Source organism: Vanessa atalanta, chromosome 8, assembly GCF_905147765.1.
Source record: "Vanessa atalanta chromosome 8, ilVanAtal1.2, whole genome shotgun sequence".
Lineage (NCBI taxonomy): Eukaryota > Metazoa > Arthropoda > Insecta > Lepidoptera > Nymphalidae > Vanessa > Vanessa atalanta.
The window spans coordinates 6,469,777-6,486,279 of NC_061878.1; the positions used below are offsets into that span (position 1 = coordinate 6,469,777).

The following is a 16,503-nucleotide window of genomic DNA, read 5'->3' on the forward strand; positions in this document are numbered from 1 at the left end:
GAATTAGCTGCTAAACAAACGAGATTGGTCAATCGCTCTAGACCACTGCTGCTTCACGACAACGCAAGACCACACACTGCCCAACAAACAACCACTAAGTTAGATGTGCTACAATTGGAATGTCTGCGACATTCATCGTACTCTCCGGATTTTGCTCCAACAGATTATAATTTTTTCCGGAATTTGCACAACTTCTTACAAGAAAAAAAATCAACTCCGATGCGGCAGTCCAAACCGCCTCCAAAGAGTTCATTGATTCTCGTCTACATGGTTTTTTTAGTACAGGGATCAATGAACTACCTATGAGATGGCAAAAGTGCATAGATAACAACGGTGCATACTTTTATTAATGAATTATATTTTACAAAAAAAAGACTTTATTTTCCTCCTGTACAAAACGCCAATTTCATATGTAAGGACCTAATATAAATGGTCCCATGGGATCATAATTTAATTCTAGCTTACCCATGTTTGCGCTAGTGCCCTAGAGGCTATATCTTCGTAGATAGTTCTGTCAAGAAATGATTTATCATCATGATTTGCTTCGGCTAATTGCTTTACAGAGGTTGGCTCAATCTGCACATAGCTTGAGTTGTATTTAGACTGGTGCGCTTTATTATCGTAGCAGGATTTAATTCTGGGTATATCCCTGAATAAATTTACTACTTTCTCCAAATATCTTCGTTTTTACAATTTAAAGTGACTTTTTAAGTTCAATATAAGTAGGTTTTTTAAAAACATTCAATAAGTAAATTTTACACTACTAAAGAAAATCTTTATTAAGAAATATAATTATTATTAAAGTGCTTATATCGTTCGGATCATTATTCCCGTTGTTATCAAATGTCTATGTCTAGACACATAAATAAAATTATAATACTTCTTTTAATTCTAATGCTAGAAAAATAATTTCGAGACGGGTCGAAATATATTCATCGTTATTGTTTAAAAATTAGATACATTTAATAATTTATTCTACTATTATTGTTATCTCTATAAGAAATAAAATCAAACTGTAATAATATAAGAGTAACTGTAATTTTATGAAGTATATTTTTTCGCTAAACAATTATAATATCATTTATAAAAATATGTCGAAATAATATTTATTATTTATGAAATGTGTTAAAATTTTTTTTATAAAATGACTAGTATATTGCTTGTGTTATGGAGTCAATTGTCAAAATCCTGAAATCCCAGGGGGTGCCTAGCTTTGTGTGCAATTCGCACAGGCTGCTGAGTTCTCGGCATGATCGATACGCGGCGGCCGGCGGCGGACGGCGCGCTCTCCGCTCTAGCGCCCGGCATCACGGAGAAACGCCTGCAATTATAAGATAATGCTGAGATGACGTGTGAGTGTTATTTTTTTAATTTGTATTATTTTATAAAATGATTGAAAGATTATTTGTATAGATTCGTGGATATTATTCACCACTCTATTAAATGTGTTATATAAAAAGATACGTAAATAAAATTATAGTAGATAAAAATATATAACATTATTTTTAAATTGTATAAATATAATGGAAAGGTATTTTTTCCACATAATGATAGTTACTTTATGAATGTAATAATAATTATATAACTTTATTTATGTAGGTATGCTTAAATATTGTATTTATTTTGACATCTGACAGACGAAATCCTTGTAGGATAATAAAATTATTATTAGGCCGGGCACTGTTTTGGCAATATTTTGTTTAAGTGTTCACCTTAAAAAATATTTGTATAATTATATAAAAATCTATCTATTAACTTCTATACAGTAAATACTATGTTTCTTGTTTTTTTTTAATATTTAGGTTATTTTAGGAAAATAACTTATAATTTCGTTTTGTAATATGTTTCAATGAAATTTAAGATAAAGACGCTATTTGTGTAGGTAGTAACACTCGGTAGGCGAAGGAAAAGGTTATTTCCGGTACGCTTAATCGTATTTTTATATATATAATTTCTGAGTTTGTATCTTATGCGTTACAATACTGTTCATCCGATTACGATGTAACTTTTGTATAATATTTGGAAGGTTTTAGGCATTAACATTCAAAAATTGTCAATCAGTGGTTTATTATTCATATTATTCACGAATTAAGTTAAGACATTGTAACGTACCTGGAAGCGGGTATGACGGACATTCGTCGAAACAAATGTTCAGCTGCCATGCGCATATCGTCATCTTGCATCAGACTGACCATTGCCTTCTCTCGTTTTTCCAATATCGAGTCCGAAGAACCGATCTCCCCTTCTAATGATACGTCAACGCACTATATGAAATAATAAAATCATTTTAGATAGAAGAAAAGAGGTTTTATTTACTTTTTTTCTACATTGACAACTTTAATAAATATTTACAATTAAAAAGTAACGACTGTATAAATGAGTACGTTGAATGGTGACAAGGATGCAAGGAACATTTTCTCGGTGAATCTCTGGACAAAAGCGACGAAATAAACCAGCCCTGTCACCGACGGAGGCAATGAGACAGGGTTTTATATATATTATCACATTTTACACTATTAATCTATGTTTCAAGTTAAACGTTCACAGCCTTACTAATGAAATATGTGTAGCGGTTGAAAAGATATTTATTACCTCCTTCTGTTGTTAGTAACTTAGCATTTGAAAGAACAAGACACACACACAAACAATTGCCTTATACCTATAACAATACAGTGAGTACACATTGAATTAAATTATTTCAAGCTTTGAAAGATCTATATAGTAAATATGTATATTTAAAGTAGCAATGTTTGTATGAGTAAAAGTAAAGTAACCGTGAATGTCCTGCTACTGTGTTGCTATTTCATTTACTCTTGAGAAGAAGAGTTGGAGCTACACTTAAAAATTCTGCTAAACTTGAGGCAGAGTTTCACAGATAGTGTGACATGCGGAATCCTTACGATTTTTTCTATCACCCGAGATCACGACATGTATTATAAACATAAGTTAAGTTTATCAATTAATAATTAATATTCAATAGAGACTCACGTATTTAAGCTACTACCAAATCATCACGTCGTTTACTGAAAGTTATTAAGCTTTAATGACTCTAAATAAAATTATGCTTCTAATGTTCGTGTAATGAAACTGTCTTATTTAAAAAAAAAAAAATGTTTTTATACGCTTTCACACGTCTGAATTCACCAAGTATATTTAAAAGGGTTAATGGGCATTAGCTTCCCATATTTTCAGACATACGTATGTAAATATTATATAATAATATGTATGTATACCGACCATTAGTAAAGTATGGGACGTTTTAATACTAACCCAGCGGCGCGTATGCCATTAAAACTTGCATAATTATTGTACGCGTATACAGTATATTATTTTACATTTTTACTCTTTTTATTCAAAAATGCAGTCAAAACGAAGTTGATTTTTAAGAGCACTCTTCGTATGATTATTAAAACTAACATCAAGTGATGTGGCCTCCCATATCCTCATTTGAAATTAGAAGATTGTATACATAAATTTTGTGTTTATAATTCATGTCGTGCTCGGCGGTGAAGGAAAACATCGTGAGGAAACCTGCATGTGTCTAATTTCAACGAAATTCTGCCACATGTGTATTCCACCAACCCGCATTGGAGCAGCGTGGTGGAATATGCTCAAAACCTTCTCCTCAAAGGGAGAGGAGGCCTTAGCCCAGCAGTGGGAAATTTACAGGCTGCTAATGTAATGCTAATGTAATACATAAATCTGTAGTGACGCAAAACAAACAGAGCGATCGATAGTCGCGCTCTTGTATATCCCTGTCATTCGTGTCTGTCCTTATAAAAGTTGCGCGAACACATGCAACGGCTTAAGGTTTTAAGTATTTACAAATACAACAGTCTTAGTACTACAGAAAAATATATCTTATTTTTGTATATCTATGAAAGCGTATAGTAAGATATTCACTTGGTGGTGGATTTGTGAAAGCAACGGTAGCTACCCACTCATCAGATATAATATATGTACCGCTGAATAAGAGTACTTAGTATTGTTGTGTACCGGTTTGAAGGCTGAGTTAGTCAGTGTAACTACAGCTACAAGGGATATGACATCTTAGTTCCCGAGTTTGGTGGTGCATTGGCGATGTTAGGAATGCTTAATATTTCATACAGTGCCATTTTTTTTGGGTGGTGGTGACCACCTGCCCCTCCGCTTGCCTATATCTTAAGAATATATATTCATGTACTTTCATCTATAACTTTCTTAGAGTTATACAGACAGTAATTTATATATATGTACATATAATATCTTGGAATAGTTAGGATTTATGGCTTGTGTAAATTGCCCATTCAAATGTTTCATTTGTCTAGTGACTAGCTTATAACACTATAAATGTAGATCTATTGGGTTAAGCCCCAAAACGAGCTATAAAATTATTGGCTTTTTCCAAAACATAATTTCACTAGTATCCCAGATTTTGAAAGTAACAGTCTTCGTGAATTAATTACGTGAAGCCTTTAGTTCTGCGCTTAAGTCATTTCGATCGAAAGAAATTACCACAAAATTCAGCGAGATTATCTTTTTACCGGAATTAATATTATATATTTTTTAATTGCCTGGAGACGATCAGTTTCTCAACCTGCACCGTCACCTATAAACTAGTATATAATACTTGAAATAATTCATCAAATACAAAACAGTACGTAACGTAACACAGCATCACATTATTGTTAGAAAAAGTAGCTAGTGAGAAATAAAATGCACATTTGCTGTAGATTTATGAAGAGTTGTGTTTGTACTTGATGCTGTTATTACTTCCTGCTAGACTAGTAATACTTGTGAATAAAATAACAATAGTTCATCCGAACGAATTGAATGCGATATTGAATACGGAATGCATACAAATAGAACATATTTTATTGAACTAGAGTTAGAGTAAATTTATACATTTCTACGTATTCTTTTTTTATAAAATGCAACAATAGCTTTCAGTAAAATAAATACAAAAAATATGGTGCAATTACATATCACAGAGGCTTTCTGAGTGATAGAAAATATGTCGTTTAATTGTTAACCATAATAATTATTTATTTACATTTATTAATTTTATTGTTATTTTTTGCTGTCGGAAAGTATTAGTCTATTCTTTTCAAAAAGTCATTTACACTTCTCATGAAAATCGTCTCGTTGGTCGTTAAATATTTTATGAGAAATACGCACACATACGAACTTGGTGGTATGTGCGCGTGTTTGATACACATACTCACACGAACACACTTTTGATTGTGCGTCTGACACACGAGTACGTACAATAATTAATAATATTTAGAGGTATTATAATGACATAAGTATGTATTGAGCATATTTATACAAACTGTTTCTTAATACCGTATCAAAGAAAGCTGCCACATCTTTGTAACCAAAAGAGCGAGCAAATCCAGCTCCTTCAATGAGTGCCGCTCTGGTTTCAGGACGGTTGTTCTGTAGTATGTGACATCGAGCCAAAAGGAAAGTTGCGTTTAGTAACCACACTCGTTGACCAGCGGATCTCGCTTCTGCACATTTAAAATATCAGTATTTAGCTTTTGATAAACAAAATTATTTTTTTATCATTTATATAATACTTGCGGTTTTTATTTTTACTTTAATTTAAGTTTTAATGTTACTTTAGCTCAACAAACCTTTTTATGATATAAAAAAAAATATATATTCATTAAAAAAATCAGTTACTGTTAGAGTACATATAAAAATAGGTTTAAAACAATAAATTAAACGCGACGTAGGCTAGTAAAGTAAGATTTTTTGGAACATCTTCAAAAAGCATAGTCATATTTAAAGTAAATCACCCCGTCCATTGGTAAAAGCCGTGTGAAAATACGTTTAATAGTCAGAATGAAAGCAGTGGGAGGATTTTCTGTGTAACTGACTGCAAAAAATTAGAAATTCCTCAATTTGGATGTTTAAACATTTTTTAACGTATGTTTGAAAATACTCCGTCATATATCTTGTGCGAAAACACAACTGTAGTTACTGTAGTAGTTGAAACATGTTTTATTACCAGATTGACATTTCAAAGCGTAGAACCTTGCTCTGTGGGCTTGTTTCGTGTCAACAAGAAGGCGTCCAAGTTCATGTAGCGCGTAACAACGTTCCGAGGCACGGACGCTCACAGTTAGGGCTCGCTCCAATCGACGAAGACGACGTCTGAAAATGTTTATCTTTAAGCAAAACACATAATGTTAAATTCGTAAATTTTATAAAATAAAAAAAAAAATGTTAAATCTGGCAGAAACTGTGATGGCGATCGGTTGATAGGCTATGGCACCATCGACGAACATTCTCCATAAATAAATTCAGATAGTAATGTCAACTTTCATGTCTGGCGAATGTTTATTAATCTTAAACAGATATGTACATATGTAACATACATTATATTATATTCTACCGCCATAGAGCAATACTTTATTTTCCAGTGTCATGGTTTGAATTTAAGATGAGCTAGTGTGACGGTTGTTATATTGGTATCAATATCAATGTGGTGACCATTTTCCCATTTAATGACATCCGATCGCATATTACTCACAAATATATTGTTGAATGAAATAAAATTAAAAATAATAATTTTCAACACCAGAATTTCAGCTGTAAAATATTATGTTCACGTAAAGTTCCTAACTTGGCGTCACGAGGGGGCGCCGGAGGTCGCGTACGCAAAATTGAATCACGGCTCGGTTCACGCGATATTGGTATTCCCAATAGTATAAAGGCTCTTTTCTCACGATCTGCTTCGCTCATTTCATCTCTAACACGCTTCTGTGAATGAAATGGAAATTTAAAACGTAATAAATTTACAGACTGAAGACTTAATGAAACGAATGATAGTAATAGTAATGATTTTGATAGTGAGTTTTACTTTTAGTTTAATTTTGTAAAATGGCGATAGCTACTTGGTAGAGCCTGAAAAAGAATGAACTTTACACTTTACTTTTTTGGATATTAATATTGGGAGTGAAAAAAAAAAAGTTTTTGAACAGAAACATATTTGTTTATTTGGTATTTAAATACCAAATTATATGTTTATGAATCTCATAATGGAAGACTACCTGGTCTAAAAAAGCCTCTGCAACGATTTCATGTAGTTGCTGCAAAAAAACATCTTTGTCTGGTAGCATATTTGATGGGATTCTTGAAATTTGTTCCATTCCAAACTCAGCTGCTTCGAGACATTTCGTAGTGTCATGTTTTTCATAAATATCCCGAGCAGCACTAACTAGACGACGAGCGTCTGTTGCGTGCTGCTGCTGGGCGTGTCCTATTCTTTGTTTTCGAGCTCTGGAAAGTCTGGCCCTAGCTGCTGCTTCTATGGCTCGTGCAGCATATAAAGGTCTACGTTCCCGAAGGACAGCCTGGCATAAAAAAATTAAAACGTTTTATAACCAATTGCTTTGATGCCAATTTGACTATTAAAATATTATTATGTCGATCGATTTTAGACTATATTTTTGGGATACCACCAATTTATTTTGTGCATTTTTATAGTACTTAGTTAATTTTTAATAAAATAATTTTCAATATAATCATATTTTTAATACTAAAAAATATTGCTTTGTTAATATATCGATCACAGAAATATCTTGGACATATTTTGTAGATATTTCATAACATTCTATACGGAGTGAGCTAATTTTCTGACGATTTTATGAATTCCAATACTTATTTAGTATTTTATTGTAAATAATATTTTACTTTGAGTCTTCTAACTTAAATATCAAGTATGAATAAAATATATATACTTGTCTCTTTTCAACATCTGCTAACGCTTTATTAGCTAATAGTTGTAGTTTCTGCGATCCCAGTTTATTTGCAGAGTAAAGTCTTTCATCTTTACAAAGTGTTGTGAGAAAATATTTGTCATGAGCCATTTGCTCCAAATACTTCGAAGCCATTACTCGGGATATATGTTCAGCCTTCTGTTTTTCCACACGAGATATTTCTTGAATCTAAAACGTGAAGACTTAGGAAACCGTTTTCATATTAATTTATTTTAGTGTTTACTGTTTGTCTTTCTACGTTAACATTCTAAATACCTTTATATGGATAGTTTGGAAACTAATATACTAAATATGCTAGCTTGTTTGTTTGGGTGTTACACAAACACGCAAATATTTTGAGGAGGGCGGAGTGTGCCTCAACTGCCGGTGAAGACGTTGGCGGAGGCTAGGTTTATATATATTTAGATGGCTATTGTCTATAGAATAGGGTTTCTTACTCTGTGCTCGAGACAAAGATTATAAAAAAATACGAATTAATTTAAGTAATATTTACTTGTCGGGTTGTTTGTGGCAGCATTCTAGATTTGCGTTTTGGGATATTTGTGACATTGGCCATAGTATCGTCAAACATATTTATTATTTGCAATTGTTTGATTCTAGAAGACAATGTTTTCTCAGCTGTTTCGCCAACACATTCTCGAACCTTAAGAAATGATTAATATAAAACGGATGTAATAGGGATTTCAGAGGTGGATGTATATCGATGACCTTGATCGATTGGGTGTTACCAATAAATATACCGCACGTAACCCTCACACTCCCGATGTCACAGGTCCGATCAGCACAACCTCTCGTCCCGCACTGATTTATTAGGTAACAGAAAGGTTGAATTGAAATTGTTACAAAATATTAAAAAACATATTCTGCAAAATAAGGCGAAGGTCTTAGTATTGCATTACTTTGTAATCAAATGTAGGTAAATTAAGATTCTTGTGATGACATCTTAGGAAAAAATCTAATAATAAAAGATCAGGCAGTACTTTGCATATTTATTTCTATTAATTGTAGTTGTTTTTATATTTCTGGAGAGTCAAAGTCAAAGTCAAAATCAAAAAGCATTATTCAATATGGAAGTGTTACTCTTGCTTATTGATAGTCAAATATCTACCACCGGTTCGGAAATTAAGACCAGAGGAGAACCAGCGGAAGACACTCAGCGGGATTATTTTTTTAATTTCATAATAGCAAGTATTGATTTCATGTTTTCATATAGAATAATAATAAAATAATGTTATATATCGAATTGGAGTGGTAGTATTTAAATATTGACTATTCAAAAACCTTTCATTGTGAAGTTTAATTAATAAAATTAAATATATTAAAGGTATTTCATAGATTATTTTAGAATTTAATATCGACTTTTTACGTAACTTAACGTACCATATGATTTTATTAACGATATATCATGTTTTTTACAAAGCAAAATGAAAAATACTCCCCTTTGGAGTTGCTTAAAAGGAGCAATCTATAGGGAATTTCCAATATTAGTTGTAACAGTTAAACTTGTCAGCAACGTGTCGAGCTTAGACAAAAGGTATTTTCGTTACAGGTTGCAATAAAGAACAGTTTGCGTCCCCTGGTCCGTGACAACATTGTCCGGTGAGGCAGCCTGGGTCGCACAAAGATGAGCAAACGTTTGAACAAGATTTTGTAGTCTTTTTATGTACTCTTACCTGGAATACTAATTGGGTTCCGAGTAAAAAGGTGCACAACGCACATACCTGATTGTGATCTTTTGTGAAGACCAAAAAATAGTTCGTAAAGAGAAACAGTTGATTGATCATGACTAACGTCGGATAGGTTACTGCTTTACACATTTAATTTACTTTTTTTTAGTAAACAGTTTTTTCATCTTGGCCTTTAAAAAATTAAAAATTTTAAAGCTCATGTCAAAAAAAAGAAGATAAATATGACATATTAATAACTACGATATAATATTTAAGAAAAAAGGCGTGGATATATATACATTTTATAATACTTAGTAACTACTGAGTTTCTTGACTGTAACGCGGCGAATAAAAAGTGCTTCTATGAGCGTACTTATATAAAGAATATTTTGATTTTGATTTAGATAGATATATTATATTGTGTGAAAATTTATTAAGTAATTATTATCACGCAAAAAACAAAAAAGTGCTTGTCGTAATACATACATACATACTTGTACAAAGAGGCAGTCTTATCGTTTAGAGTTTTATGCAATAAAAAGTACCACAAATGACGAAAATATAGACTATTTTTAAATTGATATACAAATACATAACGCCCCGTTACACACACACATATTTACAATATTTTATTTATGTATGTAATTTTTTTAAAAATGAAACATTAATTTACTAACGTTTTATGTGTATAATAAATTTAAAATTAAACATTTACCGTTTCCTCAGCGCATCGGACACAATCTGCGAAGTTCGGTGGCAATAATCTCAACCTCTGGCCTCGATAGGCGAGCACTAAGGCCCTCTCGAATTCGCATTTTTCATATTCCGTTTTTGCTTTTATTTGCAGAGCTGTCAGATTTTCCGGCTCGAGTTCTATATTAACGAAACGATAATACCAAGTTTATTCAAAATTTTAAAATATATGCACACTTTATTTTAATACTTACTCATAAAGTATGTGCTATCCGTGTACAATGCTTACATTATTTGTAATTATTTGAAAATGATTATCATAAGAATTTTATGAGCAAGTAAATGTATAAAAGTGTCTTTCTTTATTATTGTAGGGAGGTGGAACGGCTAATGGACCATCTTATCACCATCGCTCATAGACAATGGTACTGTAAGAAAATATTAACCATTCCTTAGATATACCAGCGTGCCACCAACCCTTAATTCTAAGAATTTATGTCCCTTGTACCTGTAGTAACACTGGCTCATTCACCCTTCAAGCCGGAAAACAACAACTACGTACTGTACCGCGTACTGCTGTTTGGTGGTAGAATATCTGATGAGAGACCAGGCTTGCACAAAGCTACCACCAACTGAATATCTTACTCTTTTATAAAGATACGAAGATAAGATATCTTTCTTCACAGTACTAAGACTGTTGAATTTGTAAATACTAAAATCTTAAGCTATTTGCATGTGTGCGCGCAACTTTTATAAGGACGCACACGAATGACAAGGAAATATAACAGCGCGATTGTCGATCGCTTCGTGTTTTGCGTCACTACAGATTTATATAATCTTCTAATTTCAAATCACGTTGATGTTAGTTTTGATAATTTATAATAAGAGTGCTCTAAAAATAATTTTAATTTTGACTGTATTTTTGAATAAAAAGAGTAAAAATTTCATAGAAAATTACGATGTTATGTCCCTTGTAGCTAAAATTTTTAGACGATATTAAAACATTCTTTATTTTAAAACATCTCTTATCGTCTAGCATCGTGTGGCATTGATTTGTCATATCGCGTAGCACTTGATCAAACAAAAAAATAGACTTTAATGACCAAGAGACATGAATATGTATTTTCATGTAAAACTCGACCAAAAGATACGATACATTCATACATGTACATATAGTGACTTAACAATTTTGTTCTATCATAAAATAATATGATAAATAGCTTACGAGCAGCGCGTGCAGCATCTTCTAAAGCACCGGCATAATGCGTCGCCTTGGCGCGAGCCAAACTTCTTCCAAGCAGAGAACCAATATCTGAGTTCTACGAATGTTAAGCAACACGTATGTTATAAAAAAAAAATTTCCTCCTAACAATATAACATTGAAGTTGAGTAAAGTTCAACTTTACATAAAAGTTTAAATTATATAGAAGGGTTATTATCTTGTAGTCGGAGACTTAATATAAACAGAGAGTTTTTATTTAATGAATTAATTTTATAGTCCTTCAAAACGTGCTGCTCAAATGAAACAGTGCTTTTAAGAGAAACGAAGTTTTATACTTTATGCGGTAGGCTTTCATGAGACTACTTTCAAAGTATATATCTATTAAAATTTACAAAAAATATTACCAGTCAGCGATGATATTGAGTCATAAAAAAAGAATATATTTACAAATAAGTAGAATACTCTATTCAATAAAATGAGTATAATTAAAATCCTTTCTGTATAGGTGAAGAGCTATCGACGAATATAAGTAGAATTGACAAATTCACTTGTCAATTTCCTACGGACATAAGTCCGTATTGAACTCTTAGGAAGTGTATTATTTTTAATGAGATAACCGATCGAAATGGAATCGATTAATTATTATAATAATATAATATCATACGCAAAAAAATCAAATAAAAATATACTTTATTCAAGTAGGCCTTTAGAAGCAATTTTGAATTGTCATTTTACAGAGTTGTATTAAATGGAAAGCTACCACCGGTTCGGAATGAAGGGTCTACCGAGAAAAATCGGTAAGGGCTCAGTAGTTAATAATGTACTCAATGTAATGATTTGATACCATCCTTATGAAGTAGGCTAAAACTGTTAAACTATAAGCTTGATTGTAGGGCTTAGTGCAAGCCTAAGGTGTAGGTACCTCACATTCATCATTGTTGTGTTCTAGTTTGAAGGGTGAGTAAGCCATTGTAACAAGAGGTTCAAGGGATCATCTTGAATCCTAAGGTTGGTACAACATAGGTGTGATGCAAGGAATTGTTAATATTTCAGTAGCAATGTCTATTTCATTAAAAACATTAATATATACCATTATATAGATTAATGATACTCTGTTATTTGTAAGTATATGATTACATAATCCACGATGTAAACATGTATTTTCTTTCGTAAGTATTAGACATAATTTATACTCGCAAAATATTTATCGCTCACATTCCACCGTAGAGCTTCGTTGTAAGCGAGAATTGCTTTCTCGAATTGCTCCAAGCGCTGCAAGTAATTTCTGCCGATGGAAATGTTATCTTCAATGTACATGGCAATCGTTTTATCATTTCATCACACTTCAAAATGGATTAATTCGGCTTTAAGTAATTAGATGATTCGTTATACAGAACGGTAATCTTGTTCTATTTTAATTAAATTGAAAATTTAACATATTATGCATGATATTTAATAAATATAAGATATTTACATGAATTTTGACATTAAAACGAGAATAAGGTGTGGTTTTTATTTCAATTGTTTTTAATTTATTCTCATTTTCAATTAAATACAATTTATTTAGTGACATCAGATGTTAAAAGTGTAAAATGTTATTCCTTCATTAATCTAGTAGCTAGCTTAGAACGGTAAATACCGTAAGGTGCTGGATTCGATTCCCGTATCAGGTCAATTGAAGTTAGTTGATGTTCTTCCACTCGGACTGGCTCAAAAATTGACGCTGTTTTTGGGTCTGATCTCTGTTGGACTGCTGCCTCAGACTGTAAGGTAAGCCTGTAATTGTTTCACAGCTGGACGTACACCTGTCCTTTTGAGGTGTAGTTTCCACCACGCTTGATACATATATGTATGTATTATTATTCGATACCATAACCTTCACAGCCAAGCACGAAATGAATTATAAACACGATTAGTTAAAAATCAGCGGCGCTTGCCCGCATTTGAGCTTGCAATCTTAGCTGATTCACGTGTTCTAACCACCGAATCCGCTAGACTCTCGCAATAATTGTATATTAATTTAAATTTGTATCCCTGTACAAGACTGTAAACATTGTGAGAAATAATAAATTTATAGTAAAAAAAATTGGGACGTGCATATTCGGTACTGCGCGGGGGAGTAGTGTAGTGGTTTTATTTCCATATTTTCCTTAACAGGAAAGAATTTTGCAGTAGTAGTTCTCATTTACTTTGAATTTCTGCTTAAAACATATACGGTACCTGGTTGGGTGAATTTAGATGGCTTTTAAATAGTAATTGCGTACTCGGTTTTCGAGAACACGTACTGAAAAAAGTAGTAGTTGCAGTCAGGTGAGATAATGGTGAGAAAATCAATTAAATTAATAGAATTTTCCAACCAGGAAACGTCAAATTTAGTAGCTATATCTAGGCATTCCTACGTCTCAAACAAAGTCTAAATATACATGTAAATTATCATATTATAGGTTTATATAACATTTATGTTACGCCCTGTTTAGAATGTAGACGCTACCGAGAATAATCGAAAAGTAAGAACCGAAGAGAAGTTATAAGAATACCTTGCCGGAATAGATATCCGGCAAGGTATGTTTATTAAATTGCTAAATACAATTGAATTACAATTCAACTCGCCGAATAGGAGATGAATTAGAACCACAAATTAAGCTAATGAAAACTCATTGGCGCTCTACCGAATTTGAGCCGGCAATCTTCTGTAAAAATTTACGTGTACATACCAAAGGGTTCATAAAAATTTCTGTGTACTAAATTATCTTTAGTAATACACTTTTATAGAAATTAAAAAATGGTTAATTGTATTAAAGCTTAGCTGCAAATATGTTTTTTCATTTATATTTCTTAATGGACTCTAGCATAAATGTATATTCTCGTTAAATGTTTGTTTTTCATAACCACTTACCCTCTCTCGCGATACACGGTCACTGCATTGCATATTGGCCTTTCTTCGAGTTCTAACTTTTTTCTCATATTTCGTAATTACTTAATTAAAAAATAGTTAGATTAAGATATTAGAGAAAAATAGTTTAGTTGATTTTTAATCGCGTAAGTGTGACGACATCAGTTTGATACATATTTTTTAACAATATTTCTTAATAAATCTAGTCGGCTGCGATTGCCTATTTATTGCGTATTATTTATCTTATGCGTACAATAACGTTTATAAAGACAAGCATTTTCTTGAACAATTATGAAAAATATTTTTATTATAATATTTAATTTTATTTTATAAAGAAAAGTCTTTAATAGGCGTAAATTTTAAAATAATAATAATAATAATAAAAATACACATTTATAGGAGAAAAAACACGTAATAACTAAGTTAATTGGATATAAAACTTGCACATATTTTAGTACAGCAAGATCGAGCAAAATTCTTTTTACATTCATTGTATTTCTTTCGGCGGAATTTCTATTTATAAAACAAGACAAAATAAATTGTACAACTATGGTCGTATTCCTACTAACAACTCCCTAATCGGTCTAGAATAAAAGACTATATTTCTTAAGTGCTAAGTTTTCATCTCATCAGTAGGGAAATAGATTAAATTGCTCATTTCCACTTGTGCACGATCACAAATACTTATAATAATATCTCCAACGCAGTAACTAGGCGCTGTTTACAATCAAAAATTGGCCGAAATCTATCAATAAACCATTCTTGGTATTTCTTTCATACTAGTTTTAAGTTCTTGAGTTTATTTAATTTTGAATATAGTTATAACATGTTGATTTTAACAGAACCTAACTTTTAACATCGTACACCATAATAGTTCGTTAAAAGTCGTACGTACCAAGTATACACATACGTATAGACGTAATTTGTCACCATTATGCATATAGGTTGATTGACATGGATTCTCAAAATATTTAATCTTATGAGTTTCGCTCTGTAATGCGCATTTCAGTTCTAAATTCACACAATCCCTAGTATTCATGAATTATATTGCAGGGTCTGTAGTTTCAACGTCGACCCTTCAATTCATGATGTAGTCTTGGCTCAATTTACTACGTGAGCCCTTCGCCCTTGTATAAATAACTAGTATAACCTCTATGTCTGTAAACCTGTAGTAAACCTTTACGTCCTCTTTAAATATAAAATACTAAGTCACGTTATGGTCTTACGTTTTGGTTTACATCGTGACTTCTAAGCATCATAAAAATCGCCAAAAATGTTACGTAATGTAGGAACATCTTAGAGATGAACAAATTTAAAATTAAATCTAAAAAAAAAATAGTGTAGATTTAGAAATAAATTTGGATAAAATTAAAATAAAATATTTTAAATTGTATATATCGGAGAAAGAAACGGAATAGAGTTTATTGTTTACATTTTAAATACTTTCCTAAATTGTATTTGTATATTCATTTATTATTAATCCTACATACTAATTTATTAAAAGTTACTATTATAATATTACATCATACTCCACGACCAATCAGAGTAGAGGATCGGCTTCGAGCTGTGTCGAGGCGCCATCTTAATATTTTGGCGGGAATTGGAGTAATACCTAATACGAATGAAGGCTGAATCGAGGTGAATCATTGGAAAAGTTAATATTAAATAATAATGTTTGGAGTGTAGTGAAATCGGAGTCGAGAGTCGTTACTCGATTGTAGCTGTTTAATTAATGTTATATGTTAGTTACTGTGAAGTAATAATCGTGAATTGTTTAAATCTTGTGAAACTTTAATTAAATTTTACGAAATAGTTGTTCCTTTGTTTCGTGCTCGAATTCAATCCTGATGACCTGTAACCATTAATGATGATGTGAAAAGTGAAATCATTCTTTCAAGGCTAAAAGTTATTTTGTTGCAGTCAACCCTAAGTTGAACAGAGAAAATATTGTGCAAATATTATAAAAGAAGAATCTAAATAAACACAGCAACAATGCACAAGCTAAAAATAATTGCGACAAAAATGAATTTACATTTTTGTTATAACAAGAAAAAAAAAAACTAGAAAGAAACAAAACGAATATACGACTCACGGGGAAAACTAAATGATGAAAGAAATTTTATACAAAGAGATTGTTATGTACGTTGTACCGTAAGAAATATTTTAACCTTGTACTTAAATGACTTCATAGTGATCTCTTTTCTTGCGCCAATGGAAAGTTTCATAGGCTTACAATCTTAGCGTGAACTGTCTTAGGAT

The 16,503-nt window shown here is 31.8% G+C and overlaps 1 protein-coding gene across 2 annotated transcripts; it reads right to left on the reverse strand.

The window, feature by feature from the left end:
* Positions 1–1,049: 1,049 nt before the first annotated feature.
* On the reverse strand, positions 1,050–14,354 carry LOC125065819 (outer dynein arm-docking complex subunit 4-like). Of its 2 annotated transcripts, XM_047673655.1 has the most exons (12): positions 14,248–14,354; positions 12,567–12,636; positions 11,355–11,448; positions 10,152–10,309; positions 8,263–8,412; positions 7,731–7,937; positions 7,041–7,343; positions 6,614–6,750; positions 5,996–6,141; positions 5,326–5,492; positions 2,113–2,264; positions 1,050–1,321 (listed from the first exon to the last, which is right to left on the reverse strand). In XM_047673655.1, exons 1-12 carry the CDS (start codon positions 14,313–14,315, stop codon positions 1,174–1,176), a joined length of 1,800 nt encoding a protein of 599 aa, XP_047529611.1. In that variant the 5' UTR covers positions 14,316–14,354; the 3' UTR covers positions 1,050–1,173. The 2 variants fall into 2 exon arrangements, with proteins under 2 accessions (XP_047529611.1, XP_047529613.1); XM_047673657.1 differs by lacking the exon at positions 12,567–12,636 and having other exon boundaries at positions 14,248–14,332.
* Between the last annotated feature and the right edge of the window lie 2,149 nt (positions 14,355–16,503).